This window comes from Populus euphratica, unplaced genomic scaffold (genome assembly GCF_000495115.2).
Source record: "Populus euphratica unplaced genomic scaffold, PopEup_1.0 scaffold669.1, whole genome shotgun sequence".
In the NCBI taxonomy this organism is placed as follows: domain Eukaryota; kingdom Viridiplantae; phylum Streptophyta; class Magnoliopsida; order Malpighiales; family Salicaceae; genus Populus; species Populus euphratica.
This window is the reverse complement of record NW_011500537.1, coordinates 105,571-129,094: the sequence shown is the minus strand read 5'-3', so window position 1 is coordinate 129,094 and position 23,524 is coordinate 105,571. Positions and strand designations below refer to the sequence as shown.

Sequence of the window (23,524 nt, the reverse complement as noted above, 5' to 3'; positions counted from 1 at the left end):
CGCAACCAGTCTCCGTACTCGATCTCTAAAGACCAGTTAGGGTTCCTAGTTACCAGAATACTAGGTGGCGACTCCCATTCAATGTTTTCACTGATAAGAGACAAGAATTCCTTGTCTCTTCATATCTTGCTAGAAATACACCACATCCCATCGTTAGCATGGATGGTGGATGATCGTCGCGATGTCACACACGTGGTTTGAGACAATAATAGTAGTAGTAGTAGTAGTAGTAGTAGTAGTAATAATAAAGAAGAAGAAGGAGAATATGAGAACTTTGAGATGAAATATTAACGTAAGGATTAAACAATGATAACAATAAATGTCAGAGGTTTCACTAATGGTATGTCAACTAAGTATAGTATAAACTCTTATTATTCAATTGGAAACCATACACAAAGGAGGTTCCAATCAGATTATAAATTGTTAACATGATTACATTAGTCATCTTATTCAATTAATGCTAGTACTTGTAAATCTCGTCAAGCATTCATGATTATAACTTATATTAACAACAAATCAAGTTCTTTTCATAGCTCAGGTGCCGGTTATACCATACAATATGAACTATGAAAGTGCCAAGCATTTGTTGTACCAAGTGTTATACAATATAAATCAAGATTAGTCATTTAACAAGCAAAGTATTAAAAAGTGAACAAGATAACAAATACAAAACATGTTAGTATCAAACATTAAAGTCCATATTGAGTTTACATTATACTTATTCTTACACCATTAATGTAACCTTTTCACCTTAACATAATAAACTTAGCTAAACATAATGAAAGAAAAATAAATAAATAAATAAAATAAGAACATAAATAAGATATGAGTTAACTAAGTAAAGGAAAGGAAATGAAAGGCATAAACTTGATATTAATGAAAGCAAAGCATAAATATTACAAAAAATACAAAGAGAGAAAGCAAGAGCATGATCTTCATCTGGAAACCAAGATACCTAAATGCATGGCAAATGCCTCCTTTTATAGGCCAAAATTGGGAACTATTGATTTGATGACTAATTGATGAGTGGATGACCAACTCTTGACTTGGTGACAATCCTTATCTTCTCTTGTCTGCCCAAAACATCATTGATAACGTCAAAATTGGAGCCACTTGAAAACCTGAAAGTTGTAGGAAATTGTCTCATCTTTCTTATATAAAAACTTCAGGTCATTTGAACTTTTAGAACTCTAGATATGGGCCAAACATTGAACAGTGCTCGGGCTGGAAGACAGATTCAGACTTCTTTATTGTTGCTACAATTTGGACTTGAAAATGGCTGTTTTAAGTCTTGGCTCCTATGAAAGTTGTAAGCCTATGTCTTACCTTTCCATTCATATAAAGTGGACCTAAATCTGAGATCTACAGCTCCAGATATGACCCAATTACCAAATAGTGTTCTGGTTTGGATTGCACCGACATCTCTTTTCTATGTTTGGCCATCTCTTTGTCCTTTCAATTTCAGTTCTTAAATTCATCAATCAATCCCTTCATTTATATGATAGGCCTGCATTTAAAATGAACATTTACCATAAATTAAAAGTATCTTATATTATTAGATATGTTATTATAAAACATGTTTTAGTTAAGGAGTTATTGACACTTCAAGCGCAAAATAATGATATAAAATGTTGATAAAAATACACTTTTAAGTACTAATCAATCCTCCCCTGAAGGAGCTTTTGAATATGTTAAGGGCCTCGTCTTGAAAGCTGGAAGTAGCTCCTACACCCTTGTTACTCCCATTCCATTGGCTTCGACCTTTGTGGATCCTATGTCACAATCTTTTGGTGAGGGGACTCCAGCTGTGACTCCTACATCTGCTTTCAAATCCAGTGATTTCCCTCAGGTAAGACCTTTGGCACTTAATTTAACCACACCTTTCTTAACTTCATTCTTTCCTAACTAACATGCCTTTTCTGTCTCAGCCACAATTTGATTTGGTGCCACAGCTTCTACCTCGAGTGGTTTTTCGTGCCTTGCAAAGCATGTTTTACTTGGCTCCTTGAAGAGTTTGATCAGCGAGGATTTAACCAGTGACGGATCTAAGTCTCAAAGCGAAGCCAGCGTGGGTGTTTCCTGGACTTGGGAAAAGACATCAATCTTTTAGTCGTGTCAGATATGTGAGTAAACATACTAAAAGTTGATGTATGTATGTTTATATTTTTTATTTATGTTTTCTTTTCATGTTAAAATTAAAAAAAAGGACAAAAATAATAAAAAGAAGAAAAAAGAATTAAGTGTTTTAATTTGTATACAATCAAGTATTTTAAGGACAAATAAAATCATGGTGTACTTCCCGTGAAAATATAAGAATACGTTTCTACATATATTTTGGAATTTAATAATTGATTTATTAAAGCCTTAAAAATTTGACTAGTATTTTAAATTTTCAAATCATATCAAACTACAAAGTAGCTTACCTTAAGTGAAGTGCATTAGGGGTGTTAATACCTTCCCTTGTTACAATCAGTCCTTTACTTGTGAATATCTGACAAAGACCAGTACATTTGGGTTTCCTAGTAACCCTCAATCAAATACTAGGTGGCAACTCAAGAAAAAAGCAAACGAATAAAAAATTACCATCGACATGTGGGGGACAAGCGACAGAATAGTGACTCCACTTTGGAAGGTGCTATTTTTTACATTATTGGACTAAGCTCTGTCTTTTTGATGTGGTTTAAATTTTTTAGGTTTTGTCTTATTTTATTTTTGTTTCATTCAAACATTGTATAGAATTGTTTCATGCATCACATGTTTTAATTTTGGAAAGCACACACAAGTTTCATGTTAGATAGGGAACTAGCAGCTTACCTTACACTTTTATGTCAAGGTTTAAGTTTGTATAAACCTTAACTCTTCGTTGAGTGCTTAAACTGTTAGTGATTAGTATACTTGCCATCTAACTATCTGCTAAGCCCTCATATTGCCTTTACGAGAGTGATCACTAGGACAACAAAAAACCCTTTTTAGAGACCAAGTAAGAAACCGACCCTTTGTCTCACGTAAAAACATTAGAACCTGTCTTTAGGATGTATGCTTCGTACATATTATTTTGCATCTGAGCAAGCCCCAATTTGAATTCAGGGCTTACGGGAGATATAATGGTCATCACTTAAGAAATTTTTATTGTAAAGTTTGAGAAAGAATAAAAATTCTTATTTCATCATGCAAGAGTTATGACCATATGTCACCCCTTAAAGGGCAAGTTCATCATATAAATTACATGTCATACATTTATCTTGCATGCACCAAATTGAAAGTAGGGTCCCCTAAATAAGCTTTGCCACACCTAATTGAAAAAATGATGATGGGAAATAAAGAAAAGGGTTAAAAAGAGGCTTATTGTTAAAAGAAAGTTGAGAGCATCAAAGATGTAGTTAAACTCAAATATGCTTGAACAAGTATTGAGGTTTAAATGGAAAGTAAATGTATGCATAGTCTTTTGTGGGAACACTACTTGTCCATGTCCTATTGAAGCTGCACTTCTCTTTTTTAGTCCTAAACAATGGCAGCAATGCCTTCAATCATCAACTAATGGCAACCTTTGTTCTTGGTCAGTTGCACTGTTAATTATTCATCGCTTTCACATCTTTCAATGGCACCAAATAACTGCTAGCCTTCTGTGCATGGTGTATTAGTCTTTATTGAAGTTACCCCACTATGAGCTCAATTCCAGTTCAGTAGCACAAGATGTTGGTCTAAAAAACATGATTAGACACTAAACTTCTACATGGCAGAGCTTTCTCTGTACAAATTTGTTTGTGGATCTGCTAGTGGGGAATGTAAGAAGGAATGTAGTAGTTTCATATGCTATGAAACTTTCCCCCATCACTTTCAACACTGAAACACTATAGTAGGCAGAAGATTCAGACCTAGTCTAAAAACATAAGTAGTCGTCGAACTTTAATTTAGTAGAGCTCTCTCTACAAAAATCTATTTGTGGCTCTATTAGTGGGGAATGCAAGAGGGGATGTAATAGTTTTAGATGATATGAAAATTTACCCCACCTATTTCAACATCGAAACACTATAGTAGGTAGAAAAACCAGACTTGAGCTAGAAAAGAGGAGCAAACATAAAATTATAGAGTAACAGAATTCTCTTCACAAAAATCTCTTTGTGAATTTGCTAATAAGAAATCAAAGAAGGGTTGTAGTAGTGTTAGATCATTTATGATTTTCTACCATTAGTGTCAACATCAAAACACAGGAGTAGAGAGAACAGACAAACCTAGTTTGAAACTTTAACAAAGCAAAACTCCCTCTACAGGTGTTTGTTTGCTGCACTATAAGTGAGGAATAAAAAAGGAGACAACTGAGTTTTAGATTCATCAGGTTCTCTTCCAATAGAGATAAGGCGTGATTCCACATGTCGGTAGTGACGATGCTGTAAGTTTCTAGGTGTTGCCAAGATTACCTGGCTGTTGGAAAGTTTCCAACAATCCTCAAAAAACCATAATAACCTTAGAAGATTAACATGATGTTGTGAGGATTGCTGAAAGAATTGAACAAGCTATCAAGAGGGGAAAGATTGAAGGTTCTGCCATGGATTCCAAAATGATGATAAGAGATAAATCAAGAGATGACTCTAAAGGTGGAAAACCTTAGTTATATGGTCTAGCCATGTCTTGCTATGCTTATACTACTGAAATGTCTTTGCTAAGATTAGCATCCCCTTATTATTCGAGTTTGTTAACCAACATCTGCCAGATTCCAGGCCTGTTACCTCAACTCTATTAAATCCCATGCAACCATCGTTTTCTAGGTGGTATAATTCTGAAAAAAGATGTGAATATTGACACGACTAAAAGATTGATGTCTTCTCCCAAGTGTAGAAGTGTCGAAGTAATAAATAACCCGGCAAGACCAGGGTTGAACCACAGGGAGGTTAATTGTACAAATTATAATTAACAATAATACAACAACAATAACAATAACAATAACAATAATAACAATAATAATAATAATAATAATAATGATAATAATAAAGAAAAAGAAGGAGAAGAAGAAGAAGATGATAAGAACTTTGAGATGAAATATTAATGTAAAGATTAAACAATGATAATAACAAATGTCAAGGTTAGAGGATCCATTAATGGTATGTCAAACAAGTATAGTATAAACTCTTATTATTGAATTGGAAACCACACACAAAGGAGGTTCCAATCAGATTATATATTGTTAACATGATTACATTAGTCATCTTATTCAATTAATGCTAATACTTGTAAATTTCGTCAAGCATTCATGATTATAACTTATGTTAACAACAAATCAAGTTCTTTTCATAGCTCAGGTGTCGGTTATACCATACATTATGGGCTATGAAAGTGCCAAGCATTTGTTGTACCAAGTGTTATACAACATAAATCAAGATTAGTCATTTAACAAGTAAAGTATTAAAGAGTGAACAAGATAGCAAATATAAAACATGTTAGTATCAAACATTAAGGTCCATATTAAGTTTACATTATACTTATTCTTACACCATTAGTGTAACCTTTTCACCTTGACATAACTAACTTAGCTAGACATAATGAAACAAAGAAAAATAAATAACCAAAATAAGAACATAAATAAGATAAGAGTTAACTAAGTAAAGGAAAGGAAATGAAAGGCATAAACTTAATATTAATGAAAACAAAGCATAAAAAATACAAAGAGAGAAAGGAAGAGCATGATCTTGATCTGGAAATCAAGATGCCTAAATGCATGGCAAATGCCTCCTTTTATAGGCCAAAATTGGGAACTATTGATTTGATGATTAATTGATAAGTGGGTGGCCAACTTTTGACTTGGTGGCAATCCTTATCTTCTCTTGTCTGCCCAAAACGTCATTGATAACGTCAAAATTGGAGCCACTCAAATCATGAAAGTTGTAGGCAATTGTCTCAGCTTTCTTGTATAACAATTTCAGCTCATTTGGAATTCTAGAACTCCAGATATGGCTAAAATACTGAACAGTACTCGGGCTGGAGGACAGCTTCGAGCTTCTTTGTTGTTGCTACAATTTGGACTTGAAAATGGCCTTTTCAGATCTTGGGCTGCATATGAAAGTTGTAGGCCTATGTCTTACCTTTCCATCCATATAAAGTAGACCTAAATATGAGATCTATAGCTCCAGATATGACCCAATTACCGAACAGTGTTCTGGTTTGGATTGCGCCGACATCTCTTTTCTAATTTTGGTCATCTTTTTGCCCTTGCAATTTAAGTTCTTAAAGTCATCAATCAATCCTTTCATTTATGTGATAGGCCTGCATTTAAAATGAATATTTACCACAAATTAAAGGTATCTTATATTATTAGATATATTATTATAAAACATGCTTTAGTTAAGGAGTTATTGATACTTCAAGTGCAAAATGATGATATAAAACCATGATAAAAATGCACTTTTAAGTACCAATCAAATATCATGGTGGGGTCCAAAACCATCTTAGTTGAACAGTTTTAAGAATTTAAAGAATCGAGTCGAAGTTTGGTATGCAAGAAATGAATTGAGTTTGCGAAAGATGATGTCATCAACCATATTATCACCACAATATCCTTAGAATTATAAATGATCAAAATGTTTAGCAAACATAAATATTGCCAGAAAGGTTGATCCAAAAAGGGTGTGAAATTGTTAGTCATTTTGTTATGGATTTTTTCCATTTTGCATTTTGTTTTAGAATCACATCTTTTCCTTTAACGAAACATGTCTTTTCTTTGTCTATTTGTTGTTCTGAAAGCATGAGATGTTTTCTTTCAAAAGTTATTTTGACAATATTTTGATCAAGCTCCAATATGCTAGTAAGATTAATCAATCCTGAAGGTTAAAAGTATTCTGATTGCAGAAATGACATGATGCTTGTTGAAATAAGATGAGGTGACCAAGAAAATTTTGAGCTCACACATGAACTTGAACCCCAAATTATGTAGCTAAGTTTTAGCAATATGCATAATGACACGTAGTGGATTCAGTAGTTATAGACTCATGAATTATGATTCTTACAAGTCCAAATCATTACACTGGATGAGGTTAAAATTTATCGATTCTAACCGACCTTGTTTGAAATAAAAAAGGTCATTTTTGTTATCCCTTCACTTTCTAAATATTATATCCCTTGTGGTCCCCATTTGAGCCTAATAGATTATTTCTTTTCAAAAGAAACACTAACCATGATCACACTCCATACTAGAGGCAAATGACAGATATTTTGAAGACATTAATAGAATTAATGGATAAAAGAAAGACTTGGAACAAAAGTTTAATAAATAAGAAAGGGCTAAAAGAAGAAAAGTCATAGATTGAGGGTTATCAAAGAAAACTTCGAGGAAGGCTATTAAAAAAAATAGAATGGAAGGAGAATGCCTATCAATTCTAAGAGGGGCAAAAGAGGTTTCAATTGAAGAAAGACATAGCAAATGCCAAAAGTCAAAAAAAAATAATCAAGCTTTATATCTTTTGGTGTGTCTAAGATAAAGCCTTTAATGTCTTCAAAAAGATTAGATTGGTTATTCATCAAAGAAAAAGTTGGATTTGCATTCTGATATTTGAGATTAACAAGGTTATATGTCACTTTCTCTCCAATGACAACAAGAGAAAGAGAGCTGATGAATAGTTGATGTTGATCCTAGATCTTTAAAATCCTTAAACACCTTTTGAGCTTGTGAAATTCCTTTCTTTCATAGCTATAAACCATAGCCTGCATTACATGTATTAAAAAACCCTTTTTAATCAAGTAAGCAATCTGAACCGATAAGTGGGGATTTCAAAACTTGAAGAGTTATTCCATAAAGGTCATAACTTGATGAATCAAGCTGCTGATTATTATGCATGTTGATAAAATTGGTGCTAAAAAAAACAATCTTTCCTAATAAATCCTCAAATTTTGACTTGAACATCTTGTTTTTTGAAATCCACATAAGAACACCTTATTCATAGACCATCAGATGATATACCCAAGATTAATGATTAAAACTGACACAAAAAACCATAGAAAAAGCCGTTTTAATCTTTCAACATGTCAATTTTTGTTTTCAAATCACATCAAACTACAAAGTAGCTTACCTCAAGTAGGGTGCGCTAGGAGTGCTAATACCTCCCTGGCCATAATCAGTTTTTTACTTGTAAATCTCTGACAAAGACCAGTACATCCGGGTTTTTTAGTAATCCCCAATCAAATACTAGGTGGCGACTCAATAAATAAATAAATAAATGAAAAATCATCATCGACACTGTATGGGGGGCATGCGACAAAGATCATGATGCTTTAAGGATAATGCTTTAACTAAGTCCCTTTTCTTTTATGTGAAGAAGCATATTGGAAAATTAGGACAAGTTCTCTTCTTATGTCTTCTTATGTCTTGTGATATTAAGTTTTGAGAATTTATAACGAATGACTACATTATACCCACCAAGACTGGTTTAGATGGTAACATTACACTAAGCCTTTTTTTAAAAAAAATAGAATGATACATCACAAAAAAAAAAAAAAACATAGCTATAATGCTGAAGCAATAACTCGGTTCTCTTCTCTTATGCATTGTCTGTGGAGTTTTTTAAAGTATAGAATTGCAAAACGGCTCAATGCATGAAATCATCTTTTTTTATTGTATTATTATCAATTGAAAGATGCATCGCTCAAGCTCTTACGAAGAAAATGGAACGAAAGTTTCACATCATATACCACCTTGGCTATTTTATTGGATTAGATGCACAAATGAGTCATTGACATTGGGTGTCTTTGTACTTGGTAAATTCTAAAACTTTGGATTTTTATGAAATTACTACATTAGATGTAAGACATTTGAGTGGCCTTCATCAGGCTATATAAATCTGTTCCCTATCATTCTCTGGCATTTCTTAACGGGAGACAGCTTGTTCGATCCAAATTCCTCAATTGACTGTATTTTTAGAGTTACCATGATATGGTAATATCAGTTGTAGGAGATATTTGTGTTTACAGGTGCCTATGGAAACACCATGTATGGAAAAGAAACTACAAATCGGGAGCAAAACCTAATCCTCCTGGTTGATCTAAGCGATAACTGATGGTATTTTTATACAAGTAGATAGATACTGTGGATAGAAGAAAGAGAACCATGTCATTTGTGCCAACTCTCGAGCATTTGGAAGAGGAAAGAAAGATACATTTCTACAGAATGTTGGGCTTAAGCCTGAGCCCCGCTAGAAAGATGATATTACTAAACACACTAAAATTAGTTTCCTTCCAAACCAGAATCGCATTGCTTCGATTTATTTCAAATGGAGTCAGACGCCAGCTTACACACCGTGCAACGTGGCGCAGGTAATAAGACTAGCATAGTAACTTGCTCCTGTTAGCAGACGCATCATCAGGTAGAATCCGATTGCTTGGCAGTGCTGAAAGCAACGTTTTTGCCTTTCATTATCTTCCTTCATTGAAAAACTGGGAGCACCTAGTTCCATACCCCACCCCCGTTACCATGTCTCCCATTAGAAGTCCTGGCAAGCTCAAGCAGGTGTGTACAGGTTAACACGAGCCGTCCAGTTTCACCAGATTTCTGATCCAACAGTGTATATCGGATTTGACAATTATATCCTCCGTATTTACTGCTTCCAGCTTCCAATGGAAGCAAAACTCTACTCTTGCACCATCCATAGACACTTTTTCTCACCAAAACTCCTTGTCCTTGGAATGATATGTGGCTTCGTTGAACAACTATCACAGAGCATCCGATAATTGCAGGTTATTGCAGATGACTAAATTTGATTTGAAAAAGACTGATACATGACAATGAGGCTGGAACCCTCCACTTCAACCGGTCAAGGCACCAGAATAACCCTACTCTTGCACCCATCTCGTCCAAAGCTACCACCATCATCACAATCAATGTATTAAGTGGCAGAAATAGGCTGCCGAGAAATGCTATTGCTATTGGCAGGAAGAAATGTATCGTTTTAACTAAGCTACAACGGAAAACTATTAATAGACCATACATAGCATTTCATAATCTACCAAAGCAAAATTTCAAGTGCTTCACAACCTCTTGTTTCTACATGAGATCAACATGAATCATTGCAAAGGTGAATGCAAAAATCTAAACAGCAATTCTGAACTGCAAAGTAACTTTACTAAAGTCGAAGAAAGAAGTCTCCATTTGGAACCAAATAAAAACAGATCCTTCAAGATCAAAGCCTTCTCCCTCTTCTACCACCCTTTCTACGAGTGCTATCTGTTGGAATTGGAGTAACATCTTCTGAAACATCAAAACAAGCCAAAAAGAAATAATAATATTAGTACTTGTATATCCCATGGCTAACATATCTGAAAAATTAAAATGCAAAAACAAAATCCATGTCAAACACAAATTGCTACTCTAAGCAACTAGTTCACTCTAGAAATTGAAAAACACACAAGTTCAATCAACTAAAAGGTTAATTGAGGGGGAATCTGAAGGAGAAAGGGAAATCTTATCGTAAAGAAGCCTTCATTTAAAGCAAGCAGCTTATAACTTGAAATGTAAAACATTGTTATAGGAGACGTGCACAAGAGCCAAAATCCACCAGAGAAATTTATCACAGAAAGTGATTTGCCGATAAGCACAACCTCCAACACAATCTAGGTGGATGGACCAATAAACCCAGGATTGGCAACAAAAACAACCAAAGAGGAACAAAACTGATTGATACATTTATAGATAATCTTGCACAATTCAAAGTCAGACACGGGAAAAAAGACTTGCCTATGCGGCCAATTCTCATTCCAGAACGGGCAAGGGCACGCAGGGCAGACTGTGCATCTGGACCAGGTGTCTTTGTCTTGTTCCCACCAGTAGCACGAAGCTTAATATGAAGGGCAGTGACGCCAAGTTCCTGCTTGATAGGATTGAAAAACTGGATAGGTAATTTTGCAGTTCTACTTATGGTGCTTCACTATTTAAAAAATTCTAATGCCAAATAAAATTGTTTGATTGTGCAAGTTAACAGAGATATGTCAGATTTGAATATCTCAAAAGGAAATAAAGCCAAAAGGTTTTCCATAAATCACCACTCAAGTGATTGAAGGCAGGCTCCAAAATGAGATCATGTATTTAATATTTAAATGAGAACAAAGTGAAGTGCTTCCCAGCTTTATGTTAATACTGGATACATACTGTAATTACTCAAGCAATTACACCGGGTGTCTCAAATTCTGGGCCACTCATGTAATATACAGCAAGGGCACTGCTAAACCAATAAGATACTAGCCTCGAGTGCCTCTTGGCAGTGGTGAGGCAATTTCCTAGGCACTAAACGTCACCTCAAAGTTAGGGCACTGCAAGATTGTATGGCTTCTGATTCAATGGCATCTTCTCTTATGATCTTTCTAGTGAGCGCATAGTGGCTTAATTTGTATTCAATGAGAAAAATCAGTCATTCACAACCACTGATGAAGGATTTCTTGAATTAAGTACGGTAGAAAAGCATGGTAAACAGAACCTCAAGGCTGCTAGCAAGGGTTAAGGAGAGGCTCTCTCAATAAGAGCCTTTTCTTAACCTCTCCTTATGCCTTATTTCTGAGGTTGAGTCTCTTTTCCCCGCAGCTAAACAACGGTAAGAGAGGCAAACCTCTCTCATTGCGTATGTAGCTAAGCTCCCGAAGGGCTTCTTTATCTGCTGCTACTGTACCTAATCTGCGTTCTCACTAACAGCTTACCATCCCAGAACCGACACAAGTTGGGATTTTTCTCTCCATCTTAAAGTTATTTATAATTGCGAATAACGGCACCGAACTATTAATTGGATGGTCATATGTTTTTAGATAAGCTGCTGCACTCGCAAAACCACCATTTTCACATCCTCCACTACATGGGGATCGCCACCCTCCACCAGGATGTTTATGTACAGCTCATCTAAACATAATGCAGGAGAAAATATGGATTCTTTCCCAACATCAAAAGAAGCTTAATGATTTCTTTTAAACAAACAAACAAACAAATCAAACCGCCCGCTGCCGCTGAAGTGACAGGCGGTAGAAGGAAGAAAAAAAAATATTACACGTATTGGCCCCACAGATTGGTCTGGACTCACACCCTCCAGTTAAAGAGAAATGTCCAATCCTGACTCAATTTGCCTCAAGATCTACTACATCTCTACCTGATTCTCTAAATCAAATTTACAAGAAGTCCGTTTGAAGGGAAGAACTCCAAAAGAAGAATAAAAAAAGCATTTGGAAAATTAAAACCTGGCGCACTAACTGCAAAAGTGATAAGAAGAAATGAGCAAAAATGCTTCAGAAACTATGCAGATATTAGACCTACATAACCAGCAAACAGAGCCAACACTCCGGATATAACATAAGCCCCAGCAACAATGACTGGTTCCTTTAGCCCACATAACTCGAGGTGATGATGAATAGGAGCCATCCTGAACAAACGGCACCCATCTCCCCTCATGCATTTGGTTGTCTTGAAGTACAGTACCTAATGTAGGTAATGGTTAGACTGGGATAATCACTTTCAAATTAACAAAATCATCACCGTTCATTTCATAGGTCCGGCAGCTGCACACGAATCAAAAACAGAATTTCTTCGTTGTTGCACCAGCATCATGTGAAAACAAAAATAGGAGGAAAATTTACAATGAAGTATACTGCTACCTATCCATTTAACCTCTTTTACTTCTCTTGCATTGAATCTAATAGATGACAGCAACGAATACAAGGTACAGGTGCATCAGCAAAATAATGGAAGTTGCTAAAGAAGAACTAAATCAAAGTTGGCAACGCACAGGAAAAAAAAGCTTCCCAGAGAATTATAATCCATGGAAACATTATCAAAAGAACTTAAAGGCGATATCATCACAAATATATGTGGCTTGGACAAAAATAAAATACAACTAATTAAGACAGAATTAAAAGTTTAACATAGCATGATTTTTGGTTTATCAACACTGCAGAACACAAGCTCTATGACTTGGTTTATAATTTGACAAGAAAGCACTGATCTAGAAGTATGCCTATGAAAATGTTCCACTAGAAATCCACCAAAGCTAGTATGATACCAATCACCATTTGGGAGGATTGGTAGTAACCACCTGCTTTAAGCAAGCGGCTAGGTTTCAAGACCTCAGACCTTACCCTACTCCTTCCCTTGCAAGACCAAAAAAAACAAAGTGGAAATATAGGATCTACAAAACTATTTCCTCTAAGAATAAGGCCTTCTGTCGATCCATCTCAAACTTGCAGCAACATCGTGTTTCTTTCTACTTTTTATAGTTCCTGAAGCCTGATTGATATTCCACTACCAACTTTACAGAATCATTTACATGTTTTATAAGATCAGATATAATCAGGCATAAGTTATAAGGTAAAAAATACACTGTCAGAGAGGATACAAGAAATTGCAATAATGACAATAATTACAGAATTGACATCAATGATAATAATTACATAATGCACTATGTCATGGATAGCAGAAAGAAAGCACATGACTACGTGTGCATATAATAAATAATAGCACTGATCATGTGTAGAGAAAAATTCTTCCCGAGAAAGAAGAAATTGTGTTTTATTTGAAACAAAGAAAGCACATAGCACTGATCATGTGTTGAGAAACATTCTTACCAATAACAAAGAAAGTGTATTTTGTTTGAAACAAGGAAAAGACAACATTGTCAAACTCAGAACACCAGATTTGCCTACATTTCTTGATTAGAACTTCCTTGTGTTGTCATGGTAAAGGGACAATTTTCTATCATCAATATATTATATAAATCAGTGTCAACATGTATGTATACCTGCATGATCACTGATGATGCATCCAAGAAATAGATCCCAGATGAGATAAATAATGGAAGGAACATTCCACTACAAGCAGCCATTGCAGCTAATGCTCCACCCAATGCCAAGGATCCAGTATCCCCCATAAATACAGAAGCCTTGTACCGGTTATGCAACAGAAAACCAAAACAGGCTCCTGCCATCGATGCCCCAAATATAGCAAGTTCTGATTTGGAATGTAAAACAAGAATTAATACAAATAAGTTTACAGAAAAGGGTAAGATCTCAAAACAATGAATTAATAGCTACAGCATAACATTTTGAAGATCATACTCCTTCCCATCATTGCTCATGATGGATGTCATAAGCCATCCACTTTGTCAAATTCCTCGAGAGGCTCCAGTGGAAAAGGTTTAAAAATATGGTACAAAAGTTAACAAGCATATTGACTTGTTCATTTAGCTCTAAATGATCTGATGGACTATTGGCGTTGGCATGCAACTGCATTTTTCAGTAGTTATTAAAATATAACGAAGAAATCTGCTTCTATATATAACTATGAGTTGACGAGCTAATTTTCTCGCTAAGGTATCAAATGAATTCACACAAAGATGTCAAGTGATTGCTTCATAAGACACCAACTTGACGCTGTTCGTCTTTTCATGGTAAGATGCGGGGGTTGAATAAAATTAGGCAATTACAAAGATTCCCTCCAGCCTACATGTGATATTTATCATGCCTCCCTAATAATGTAAATTGCCTCTGCAAAATGCAGGCAGGGCCATAATTGACTTCGAATTACAAAGAATAATGTTAATTTGTCTGAATCTACCTGTGGAATTAGTGTAAGACCCACTCATCCAATGCTCCAACTTTTCTGGGGAACTGACTCTACAATTAGACTTAGGTAAAATTAGCATTTTTAATTACTAATGGTGGGCTAACCCATAAACTCATCTCTCATCAACAGTCTCACTGATTCTTCAATATTCAAAATAGCCATAAATCTGGTTTCCCCTACAACAAAAATCAGAAATTCTTGAAGAGGAAATGCAAAATCAAAGGCTGACTAGATTAGGATTCTATCCAGCTTGCTTTTGGGCTTTCTGCAGCGGTTTTATATCCAATTGCTTGGGCTTACAGCATATAAAAGGAAAAGAAGAAGAAAAGGAAGAAACTGAATTCCAGAACAGGCGTAATGTTTATAGTTCCCCTTGCTTAGCAAATTTCCCTTTCCTGTTTTAACTTCTTGACAGGAATAACGTTTATCAAATGTCACTTTCCAGATCTTTAAAGGAAACTTCCCAAACCTTCTGGATTTTCAATTATACTGAGGCTTAAGTTCATTAACATCCATACTAACCAGGATATATTGGCAACACTGCGATCGACATTCCTACAAAAGCCAATGCAGCCGTTCCAGCAGCTAGGCCATCTAGACCATCCGTTAAGTTAATGCCATTTCCCATGGAAACAAAACAAAATGATGTCAACAAAGAATAATATTTTCCTAAGCATATGAGGCCCAGTGGGGCAGGTAGGGCAACCAGCATTTTCCTGTAGTACAAGACATCAATGGATGAGAAAAGAAAAATGTTGAGAAAATATCAAACAAGCTAACTTGTCCCTAATAATTAATATGTTGAAATTCTACCATTATCACATATTATATCATTAAGTGATTAACATGAGATGTCATATCAATTCAACCAAGTTTTTCCACAGTAGTTAATACCATCGAAAAACTTCAAAGATACAGAACTAAAAGATTCCAATATATGCTTTTAGAAAATTCATGATAAACTTCAAAAATAAATTTAATATATGTTTTTACAAATCTTTTAAAAGAACTTCAATAGAAACCAAACTAGAATTTCAATTTTGTGGCAGAGTAGATGCAGCAACTTGGAACAAGCAAAATTTATGCTGCTAGACAATTATAAATTTCCTGCACTGAATGCCCAATGGCCTTTCACTCTTGAATAGCAAACAAAATGGAAGTAATTAAGTTGCTCCTTACTGTACTACTATAGAATATTGTAGTGGCATTATAAACTCCATAATTTGCTCAAAATGAAACCATAAGAACTAACTAACCTTTATTCATTTATTTTATTTGAGCCAGGAACAATATTTCTACTTCAAAACAGGTAGTAGCATTACAATTGGTATCTGATCACAGATTCTCTAATTACAGCATATAATCTTTATTAATCACAAAAAAAGTGGTATCCTCCCTTAAACTTTTCATCACAAGATTAGATATGTGAGTTACCATCATAAAAATGTTGATCAAATTAGTAATAAGAATTTATACATGCTGTAGGGTGATGATATACTTGTAGTATGCAACCAAAACGAAAAGCAGGTCCCAACAGCTACCTGAAAAATACATGAGCAGTTATCTCTTGCAAGAATGTTATCAAATTTAATATTGGAAGCAATTAACAAAATAACTTTTACCTCCAAAAATATTTTCACCCACAGAGACAAACCACTATTTCGATTTTTTATGATGGTTACAATGTCATCTAGTAAGCCAATTGTTGCAAATGCCAGAGTTGCCACTGCTGCTCCAGAAACTTCAACAGAAGAGAAACCAGCAACAAATTTTGCAACGCCTACACCAATTGGTACAAAAAATAGTCCACCCATTGTGGGGCTTGCCCTTTTCTTGGAGTGCTGAAGTGGCCCTTCTTTCCAGATATTCTGATGAATTCTTAACTCACTAAGTAGTGGAACACAAAGATAACCCGAAAAAGAGACTAGAACTGCTGATATAAAAAATGGACGACACAAGTAAAATGGTTCTAGGGGTAATCTGACAATCTTCCATGCACACCAATCAACAAATAAGAGAAGAACCATCAAAAAGGCTAGCAGACACAAATTAATTAATGTCCCGAGTTTGTTCCTGCAATTGCAGTATGAAAAGAACTAGTCAAACCAAAGTAATGCATATAGAATTCATGAAAAAGAATCGAATGAAGTATCATCCCCTACAAACATGGAAACTCTCAACTTACCAATTAAGTGCACATGTAATCTCAAGAATAGAGCCAAACTTGGCCAGCGAAAAACCAAATGGAAAAAAAGTTAAACATCACTAATGGAATCTAGACATGCCCTTTTACAGCTGCAACTAGAACTTCCTAGGATGGACCTTTACAAGGTATAACATTAAAAACATGAGATTCAACTAAGGAATTTTTGCACTGAGTTTTGATGCCCAGCTATGGTACAGTGCAAAACAACATCAAATAGGATGAGAGGTCCGAGGACTATAAAGCCTATATTGCAGTGAAATTTCTTTAAACATCCAAAAGCAATCAAGCTATTTCAATCCATGTGCGAGACTGATTTTGCATTAAAGTGTCAGTGACAACCTGCAACAACCAAACATTTTAGGCACAATGATGACCTTAACCCCATTTTAGCACAACTGATAAAGGTTAACAAGAAGTTAAATACCCTTGCTAACCCAGGGCTACAATTACATCGATCTTGCTTTCCTTTTAATTTTTTATTTCACTGCCCTATTCACTCTCTAAAATCCATATGAACCATAAGAGTTTCATTTTGCGTAACGATGCAGAACACTTGCCTACGTTTTCGGGGGGCCCTCCCAATCATTGCAAGCCTGTGAGCTGTAAGTGTAAGAGCATCATTAGTTGATACTTTAGCAGTAGGCAACTCCATATCCGTCACGGGATTTATAATATATTCTCCATCACTGTCTTCCCCGTCACTGGATAATAGCATATAGCCAGCAGCCCCATCATTGTTAGCCCAGTCATCAAGCGGGGAGGATACACCAGACAAGTCCTATAAAACCAAAATCGAAAGCACTGAGAATCACAAGAAGTGATTGCTTGCAGGTAATGTATCATGTGCAAAACTAGTGAGAAATGGAAATTTGGATAGATTACATACTTCATCGAAGGCCCTGACTTGAACAATCTTATGGCACAATCGTAGTCCTCCTGCACTCGATCCATTTAACTGCATAAATTAGTCAGTCAATAATCAATTATCTGGTTCCCAAATTCTTTTCCGGCATGGATGTTTAAATAATTGTTATGCATTAATAATTTATTTTTTAGAAAAATCGAAAACGAAAAAATGAAAAAAATAAAAGGAAGAAACCGAGACCTTGAAGTTGTGGAATGAATTAGAATAAAGGGGAGAGGAAGAAAAAGGTTTGGGTGGTCGAGAAAGCCGTATACGAGAGAGGTGGTGGTGGTGGTTTATAGAAAGCATGACTAGTCCAAGGGAAAAGGAAGAGCAGGAATAATTACAGTAAATGAAAGCAGATGGTTAGATCCAGAGGAGAAGGAGGAGTTTGGTAAGAGAAGAGAGGCCATCAAAAGAAGAAGAAGAAGAAGAAGAAGAAGAAGCATAAATCTGTATGCGATCGTGTGTAATATAGAATTTATGTGCTTTCTTTCTGAAGAGGGAAGGTGAAAGGCGTGATATAAATTCTGCTTCGAAATTCCCGCAACATCGGCCAAGCTCTGTTTTTGCCTTGTTTGAGGTAACCTCCTCCTCACCCTGCTATTGTTATTACTAGTTTAGTGCTAGATGAAAATATTTTTTAATGTAAACAAAATATTAAAAAGTTTGCTTATCTTATTATTAAATTGAATCTACAAAGTTAATTTTAAAAATCATGAGTTTAAAATTATATTATATAAGAGTGCTCCTAAGTGATTCATTTAATTTTAAAAATTATAAATTTAACATTAAATTATATATGAGTTATTTGATGGTTTAAATTAAAATAATATGATTTTTTAATATTAAAATAATAATATATTAAATCAATTTAGGATTTAGGATTTAATAATTAAAAAAACTATATTTTACTTAATTACACATGATTTTTTTTAAAAAAAAAAAAACAAAGCTAACTTCTATGTTTAGATAATTAATCAAGGGTAGCCTTGAAAGCATCTCCATCCCAAACACGCAAATTAATATTAATTAAAGTATAATCCATCCCAAACACGCAATAATATTAATTAAAGTATAATCCATTGCATCATCGCTCTAGCTTTGTAGCCGTAGTCCACTACATTATCTCATTAATATATTTTCAAGTTGTAACTATTTTTGATATAGGTTGACATTGTTATATTTTAATTTTAATTTTTTTCCAAGGGGAAGATCGCACACAAGGAGCTCACCCATTGGGTGCCGTGCGGAACCATGTTTTGGTTTTAAAATTTTATTATACCTTGTGATTTTCTGTAAACCTCATTTGCCACTCCCTAATCTGGCCTCATTTGCCAGCACATTCCGGAACAATACATTTAGAGAACACACATGAATCAACGAGTCAAATGCATGCAGCGCTACAACTCCTAAAGGGTTGCGTTTCTATCAATCCGCAAGCACAAAACATCAGCCTGTACTTGATGGTTCGTAATCAAAATGGCACCCATAAGATCAACCAACAATCCAGCAGAGAGATTAGGATAGTTATCCTTCCATGCAATTCAAACACCACTTCCATCTCCCATGCTACTGCAAACCATTAGTTACAAAACACATTTTACACAAGTGTAGCTGTTATACGATTTCCTGGCTCCGATTAGGTATGGGAGGCCGCCCTCGTCCCACCGTGAATCCCCTAGTTCCATCAGGCATTTTTGGCCCCGGAGGCACTTTCGAGAGTTCCACAGCATTATAGGATGTAGTTCCATGGCCTGGTAAAAATAATACAAATGATACCAGTTCATTGTAATGTATAAGTGCAAGAATTTTGTCCATCCTTAAATTGTTATAATTTAATGAACATAATAGGTTTTCTAATAAAAATGAGCAGCAATCTATATAATAACATATTCACTTGAAATGAGTAGAGGAAGTCAAATAAACAAACTCTTTCTTCTCCTTTTTACTTTCTAGAAGTTATAAAACTCATGTTGCCTTCTCAATTGAACATTTTGATCTATTTTCGAATACTTTTATACTCCATTAGGGACATAGCAAAAAATCCCCTAACTAATTTTTTCTCCCACTCTTTGCCTCACAACCTTCCAGATTTAAATACAGAAATTTATAAGCATTTGCTTCTTTTTATCTTCTTTACACTTCCAAGAGTTAATTAATTCTCAATTTCAAAAGTTTCGTTCCCATTTATACTTTGGTGAGTGACCTAAAGAAACCCATAGACATTACAAAACCAGCCAAAATTATTAAGGCTTCGCTTGTTTGTCAGAAAATAGTTTCTATTTGAGAAGTAGTTTCCATGAAAAGCGAATTTATAAAAGTGAATTATTTTTTGATATTTAACAATATTATAAAAAGTAAGTTGAAAAATACTTTATAGTGTTTAGTTATGCCATGAAAAATGAACTGTAAAATCACTTATTAATGTTTTTTTGATTTTTTTTTCAAGTTTATCTTAACACGTATAGAAAATTTGACCACTAAAAAGAAAAGAAATAGATATAAAAAATATAATGATGATTTTTTTTATTATATCATATATTTATATATAGTTTATTTTACAAAATGTAACTATAGATATAATATAAATATTTACAATATAATATTATAGATATCTAATCATTTTTTGGTGTTCTGAGAACATTATAACACAATTTGCATGATTTAAAATGAACAAGTATTGTATAATATAACATGTTTCATATTCAAATGTATTTTCTAGTAATATTATCTAAATTAAAGTATCATATGCACTAATATATCAAATTAATATACTTTTATATTGTACATTAATATACCCTAATATATTATTTTCTATATAATATTATATTTTAAAGTATTTTATTAATATATATATATATATAAAAGAATAATGGAGTATCATACCCCTTTAGTTTTTGGGTCTTTCATGAAAAGTGTTTCTAATCTTTTAAACCGGAAAACACTTTCCTCCATCTAAAGCTTATAATTTCTTTAACCAAAAAGTGAATGTCGTTGATCAATTTTCACAATGTCACTAAATATGATAATATCTAAATATGAGAAAATAGAGGAAGTGCTTTTCAAGAAAACATTTCATCAAACAATCAAGGCCTCAAACAATTACCAATGAATTTCATGGTTTGACAATAATTTCTTACATTTTTTGTGTCAATAAGATTCTTGAATGTTGATTAAATAATGCATACTTATCTCTATTCAAGTATAGTTTAATCTCTCTCTTAATACATTGAATAAACAAGGCCCAAAACATTAGACATGTAATTTTTATTATTATTGGTTGAATAAATGTGTTCCACAAACTAAAATTTTGTAAATGTGGGAAGAAAAAATAAAAGAAAAAATTAAATTAATTTAGGAAAGATTTTTTTTTTTGGGTTAAAATAAGAATGTATAGGTATGCAAGAAATGTGAAAAAGAAGATGTTACAAAATGAAAAGATTGTCGATCGCTCAGGAAAGAGAATGACATACAATCATTATATTTTAACATAACCTAATATTTTAAACACTATTATTAGTTTATCAATTACTAAACTAATATTTTTCACTTTTAATCTTTTCTAAATCATATGAATATATTTCTAATGTGAAATTCTTGTATTTGGTTATTTAACTATTTTTTTTATAAAAAAAACTTAACATTGCATGTGCCAAAGTAACTAGTAATAAAAAAGAAGGAAAAAAGAAAATACGAATTGGCCAGTCAAAATACCCATCCCATTTGTAACACGAAATTTGTTCTTTCTTGATCGCCCTCGATTTCCACCTTGCTGGCCATTTTTCTCCTTGGATATATGCTCCCCATCCTGAAATGATATTTGATGAAACAGGCACGAAGCCAACATTTTCTTAGACATCCAATTCTCTCAATTTCATTTCTTATGAAAACAATTATCATCACAATTCATGTTCATTCTATCAATATTTATAGTTATTTTTCACGTTCATTCTTCTCATAGATATCCTTAAAGGAGATTTTAAACTTCCTTCATATGTGAATGCTTTCATATAATCAATCAGTGAAGGAATAAAAAGTAACCCAATCTAAATTCCCTGTGGAATTTCAACATCCACTAGAAATGCTCTTTCTAAGGGAAAAATGAAATCTCTATTGCATTTACTATAGTAGAGGTGTAATATCCTTGAGAGGCAGAGTTGTAATCTCTGGTTGATAGTTTGGTTCAAACAACAATATAACTTGACTAGCACATAAAGTTATCAAGGACGTCTATAGAAAAAAAAGATAACTAAAGACTAAAAAAGAAGGCAATCATCTCTAACCTCTTCAACAGGTGTATCATCATGATGCTCACTTGAATCATGCTTCTCCACATCTCCTGCTAGATTAGTCCCACGACCTTTACGATTCTTCTCAGAATCAGGTTCCCTCCAGACTTGTCTTCTCTGCCCATGTTTGGCCTAGAGCAAGAAAGCTTAACAATACTACTGGTTGTTGTTAATAATGAGGAGCAAGATCACTTACCATTTGATTAAGAAGCCTGACCCGCATGCCATTTCTCCAATCCTGTTCGTTATTTAAAGTTGCCGCCTGATCCAATCACCAGAAAGTACTGAGCATTAGAATTATACAATCAAGCACCTTAAGCAAAAAGCAATAGATTTTATACAACAGCACTCACAGCTTTCTCAGCAGCCTCTACAGTATCATACTCCACAAAGGCATGCACCTACATGCAGAAACCAGAAAGGGATTGATAGCAAAAAAAATTAGTTTAATATGAGGAAACAAAATGTCCATAAAACAACAACCACCACAACCATGCCTTAGTCCCAAACTAGATAACTAAACAAGATGTCCATAAATAGATATGAAAAAAAGAAAAAAAATCTTTATGAGCAGCAACATGATGTTACAAAAACAAAATGCAAGGATTTTAGCTAACATAAGGATAATTGTAGCTAAAGCTCACTTGAAGTTGTCTTTTGAAACTCATAAAGGATAATCTAAAGGAAATCACTTTATCCTCAGAAAGTCAATAGCTACAACACAAAAGTATCAGCAGTTACCAAATTTAACAAGAACCAAACAAAAAGGTCAGAGAAGACACAACAACATTAACACATCTCACAGTCGGAAACTACCATTTGAAAATCCAAAAATCATTGCTGTAAGGTCCTCACAACTAGAGCTAAGATTTTATATTATGCAACATAAATGCTCACTTTAGAATATTACCTAGTGTACCTCTCAATAAGATAAGTAAAATGCTCATACACTATTCTAGAATTCATCTCCTAAACTTCATATTGATAAGCTGCATTCTTTGTCAAATCACAATAGAAATCAAAAGACAGAAAAAGGTAAAAGGAGGAAATGAAGATTAAAGCAGGTGATGAATAAGAGTAAAGACGAAGCAGCTAAAGAACTAGCCAAAGATAATATACCATTCTTGTAATAAAGAACAAGTTAAATGCAATAATCCTTCAGATGAATACAGTTCCATAATCCATACCTTGCTACTGATCAAAATATCTGTTTTACTTCCTTTCTTAGACTTTTCCACAACTAGTGGATCACGGATGGAAATATTCTTTATCCTGAAAGTTGCAAACAACAACTTTTAGAATGAAGAGACCCACCTAACAGGCAATAAGACAATAAGAAAGCAAAATAAAAGACTAGAATTAAAAAGATTACTTTCCAGCAGCACCAAATATTCTCTGGAGGTTGTTCAATGAGTGATCCTCTGGAAGATTCTCAACCAGAACAGTGCAAAGCTAGGGTCCAAAAATTAGACGCTCAAAAGTTTTATTATAATGCCAGTCCAAGTGATTTGGTGGGGGGGGGGGGGGGGGGGGGGAGGGTGTGGAGAGAG

General features: G+C 34.2%; 2 protein-coding genes and 1 long non-coding RNA gene across 4 annotated transcripts in view; all 3 read right to left on the bottom strand.

The window, feature by feature from the left end:
• Positions 1 to 9,924: 9,924 nt before the first annotated feature.
• Positions 9,925 to 11,669, bottom strand: LOC105115280 (uncharacterized). Its single transcript, XR_840312.1, has 2 exons — positions 10,715 to 11,669; positions 9,925 to 10,228 (listed from the first exon to the last, which is right to left on the bottom strand). It is a non-coding gene; the product is annotated as an uncharacterized LOC105115280 (long non-coding RNA).
• Positions 11,670 to 12,081: 412 nt separating this feature from the next.
• On the bottom strand, positions 12,082 to 18,292 carry TRANS11 (translocase 11). Of its 2 annotated transcripts, none has more exons than XM_011012118.1 (8): positions 17,884 to 18,291; positions 17,665 to 17,733; positions 17,336 to 17,556; positions 16,195 to 16,645; positions 16,049 to 16,113; positions 15,095 to 15,288; positions 13,749 to 13,957; positions 12,082 to 12,433 (listed from the first exon to the last, which is right to left on the bottom strand). In XM_011012118.1, the coding sequence occupies exons 1-8, from the start codon at positions 17,989 to 17,991 to the stop codon at positions 12,251 to 12,253; spliced, it is 1,500 nt and encodes a 499-aa protein (XP_011010420.1). In that variant the 5' UTR covers positions 17,992 to 18,291; the 3' UTR covers positions 12,082 to 12,250. The 2 variants fall into 2 exon arrangements, with proteins under 2 accessions (XP_011010420.1, XP_011010421.1); XM_011012119.1 differs by having other exon boundaries at positions 12,342 to 12,513; positions 17,884 to 18,292.
• Positions 18,293 to 19,027: 735 nt separating this feature from the next.
• The window catches only part of LARP6A (RNA-binding protein), a 6,323-nt gene continuing 1,826 nt past the window's right edge, over positions 19,028 to 23,524 (bottom strand). The window contains exons 5-11 of the mRNA XM_011012117.1: positions 23,347 to 23,426; positions 23,162 to 23,246; positions 22,328 to 22,375; positions 22,171 to 22,236; positions 21,969 to 22,106; positions 21,400 to 21,493; positions 19,028 to 19,439 (exon numbers count right to left, since the gene is read on the bottom strand). Coding sequence (XP_011010419.1) covers positions 19,303 to 19,439; positions 21,400 to 21,493; positions 21,969 to 22,106; positions 22,171 to 22,236; positions 22,328 to 22,375; positions 23,162 to 23,246; positions 23,347 to 23,426 — 648 coding nt within the window. The 3' untranslated portion in view covers positions 19,028 to 19,302. The remainder of the gene's footprint in view (positions 19,440 to 21,399; positions 21,494 to 21,968; positions 22,107 to 22,170; positions 22,237 to 22,327; positions 22,376 to 23,161; positions 23,247 to 23,346; positions 23,427 to 23,524) is intronic.

Bases quoted from the DNA above. Each gene is read 5' to 3' on its own strand.
- TRANS11 (XM_011012118.1), bottom strand. From the start codon at position 17,991: ATGCTTTCTATAAACCACCACCACCACCTCTCTCGTATACGGCTTTCT. The intron at 17,734-17,883 runs GTCTCGGTTTCT...TAATTTATGCAG, and splicing joins ATTCATTCCACAACTTCAAG to TTAAATGGATCGAGTGCAGG. The intron at 15,289-16,048 runs GTATAAATTCTT...CTTGTACTACAG, and splicing joins ATATCATCACCCTACAGCAT to GAAAATGCTGGTTGCCCTAC.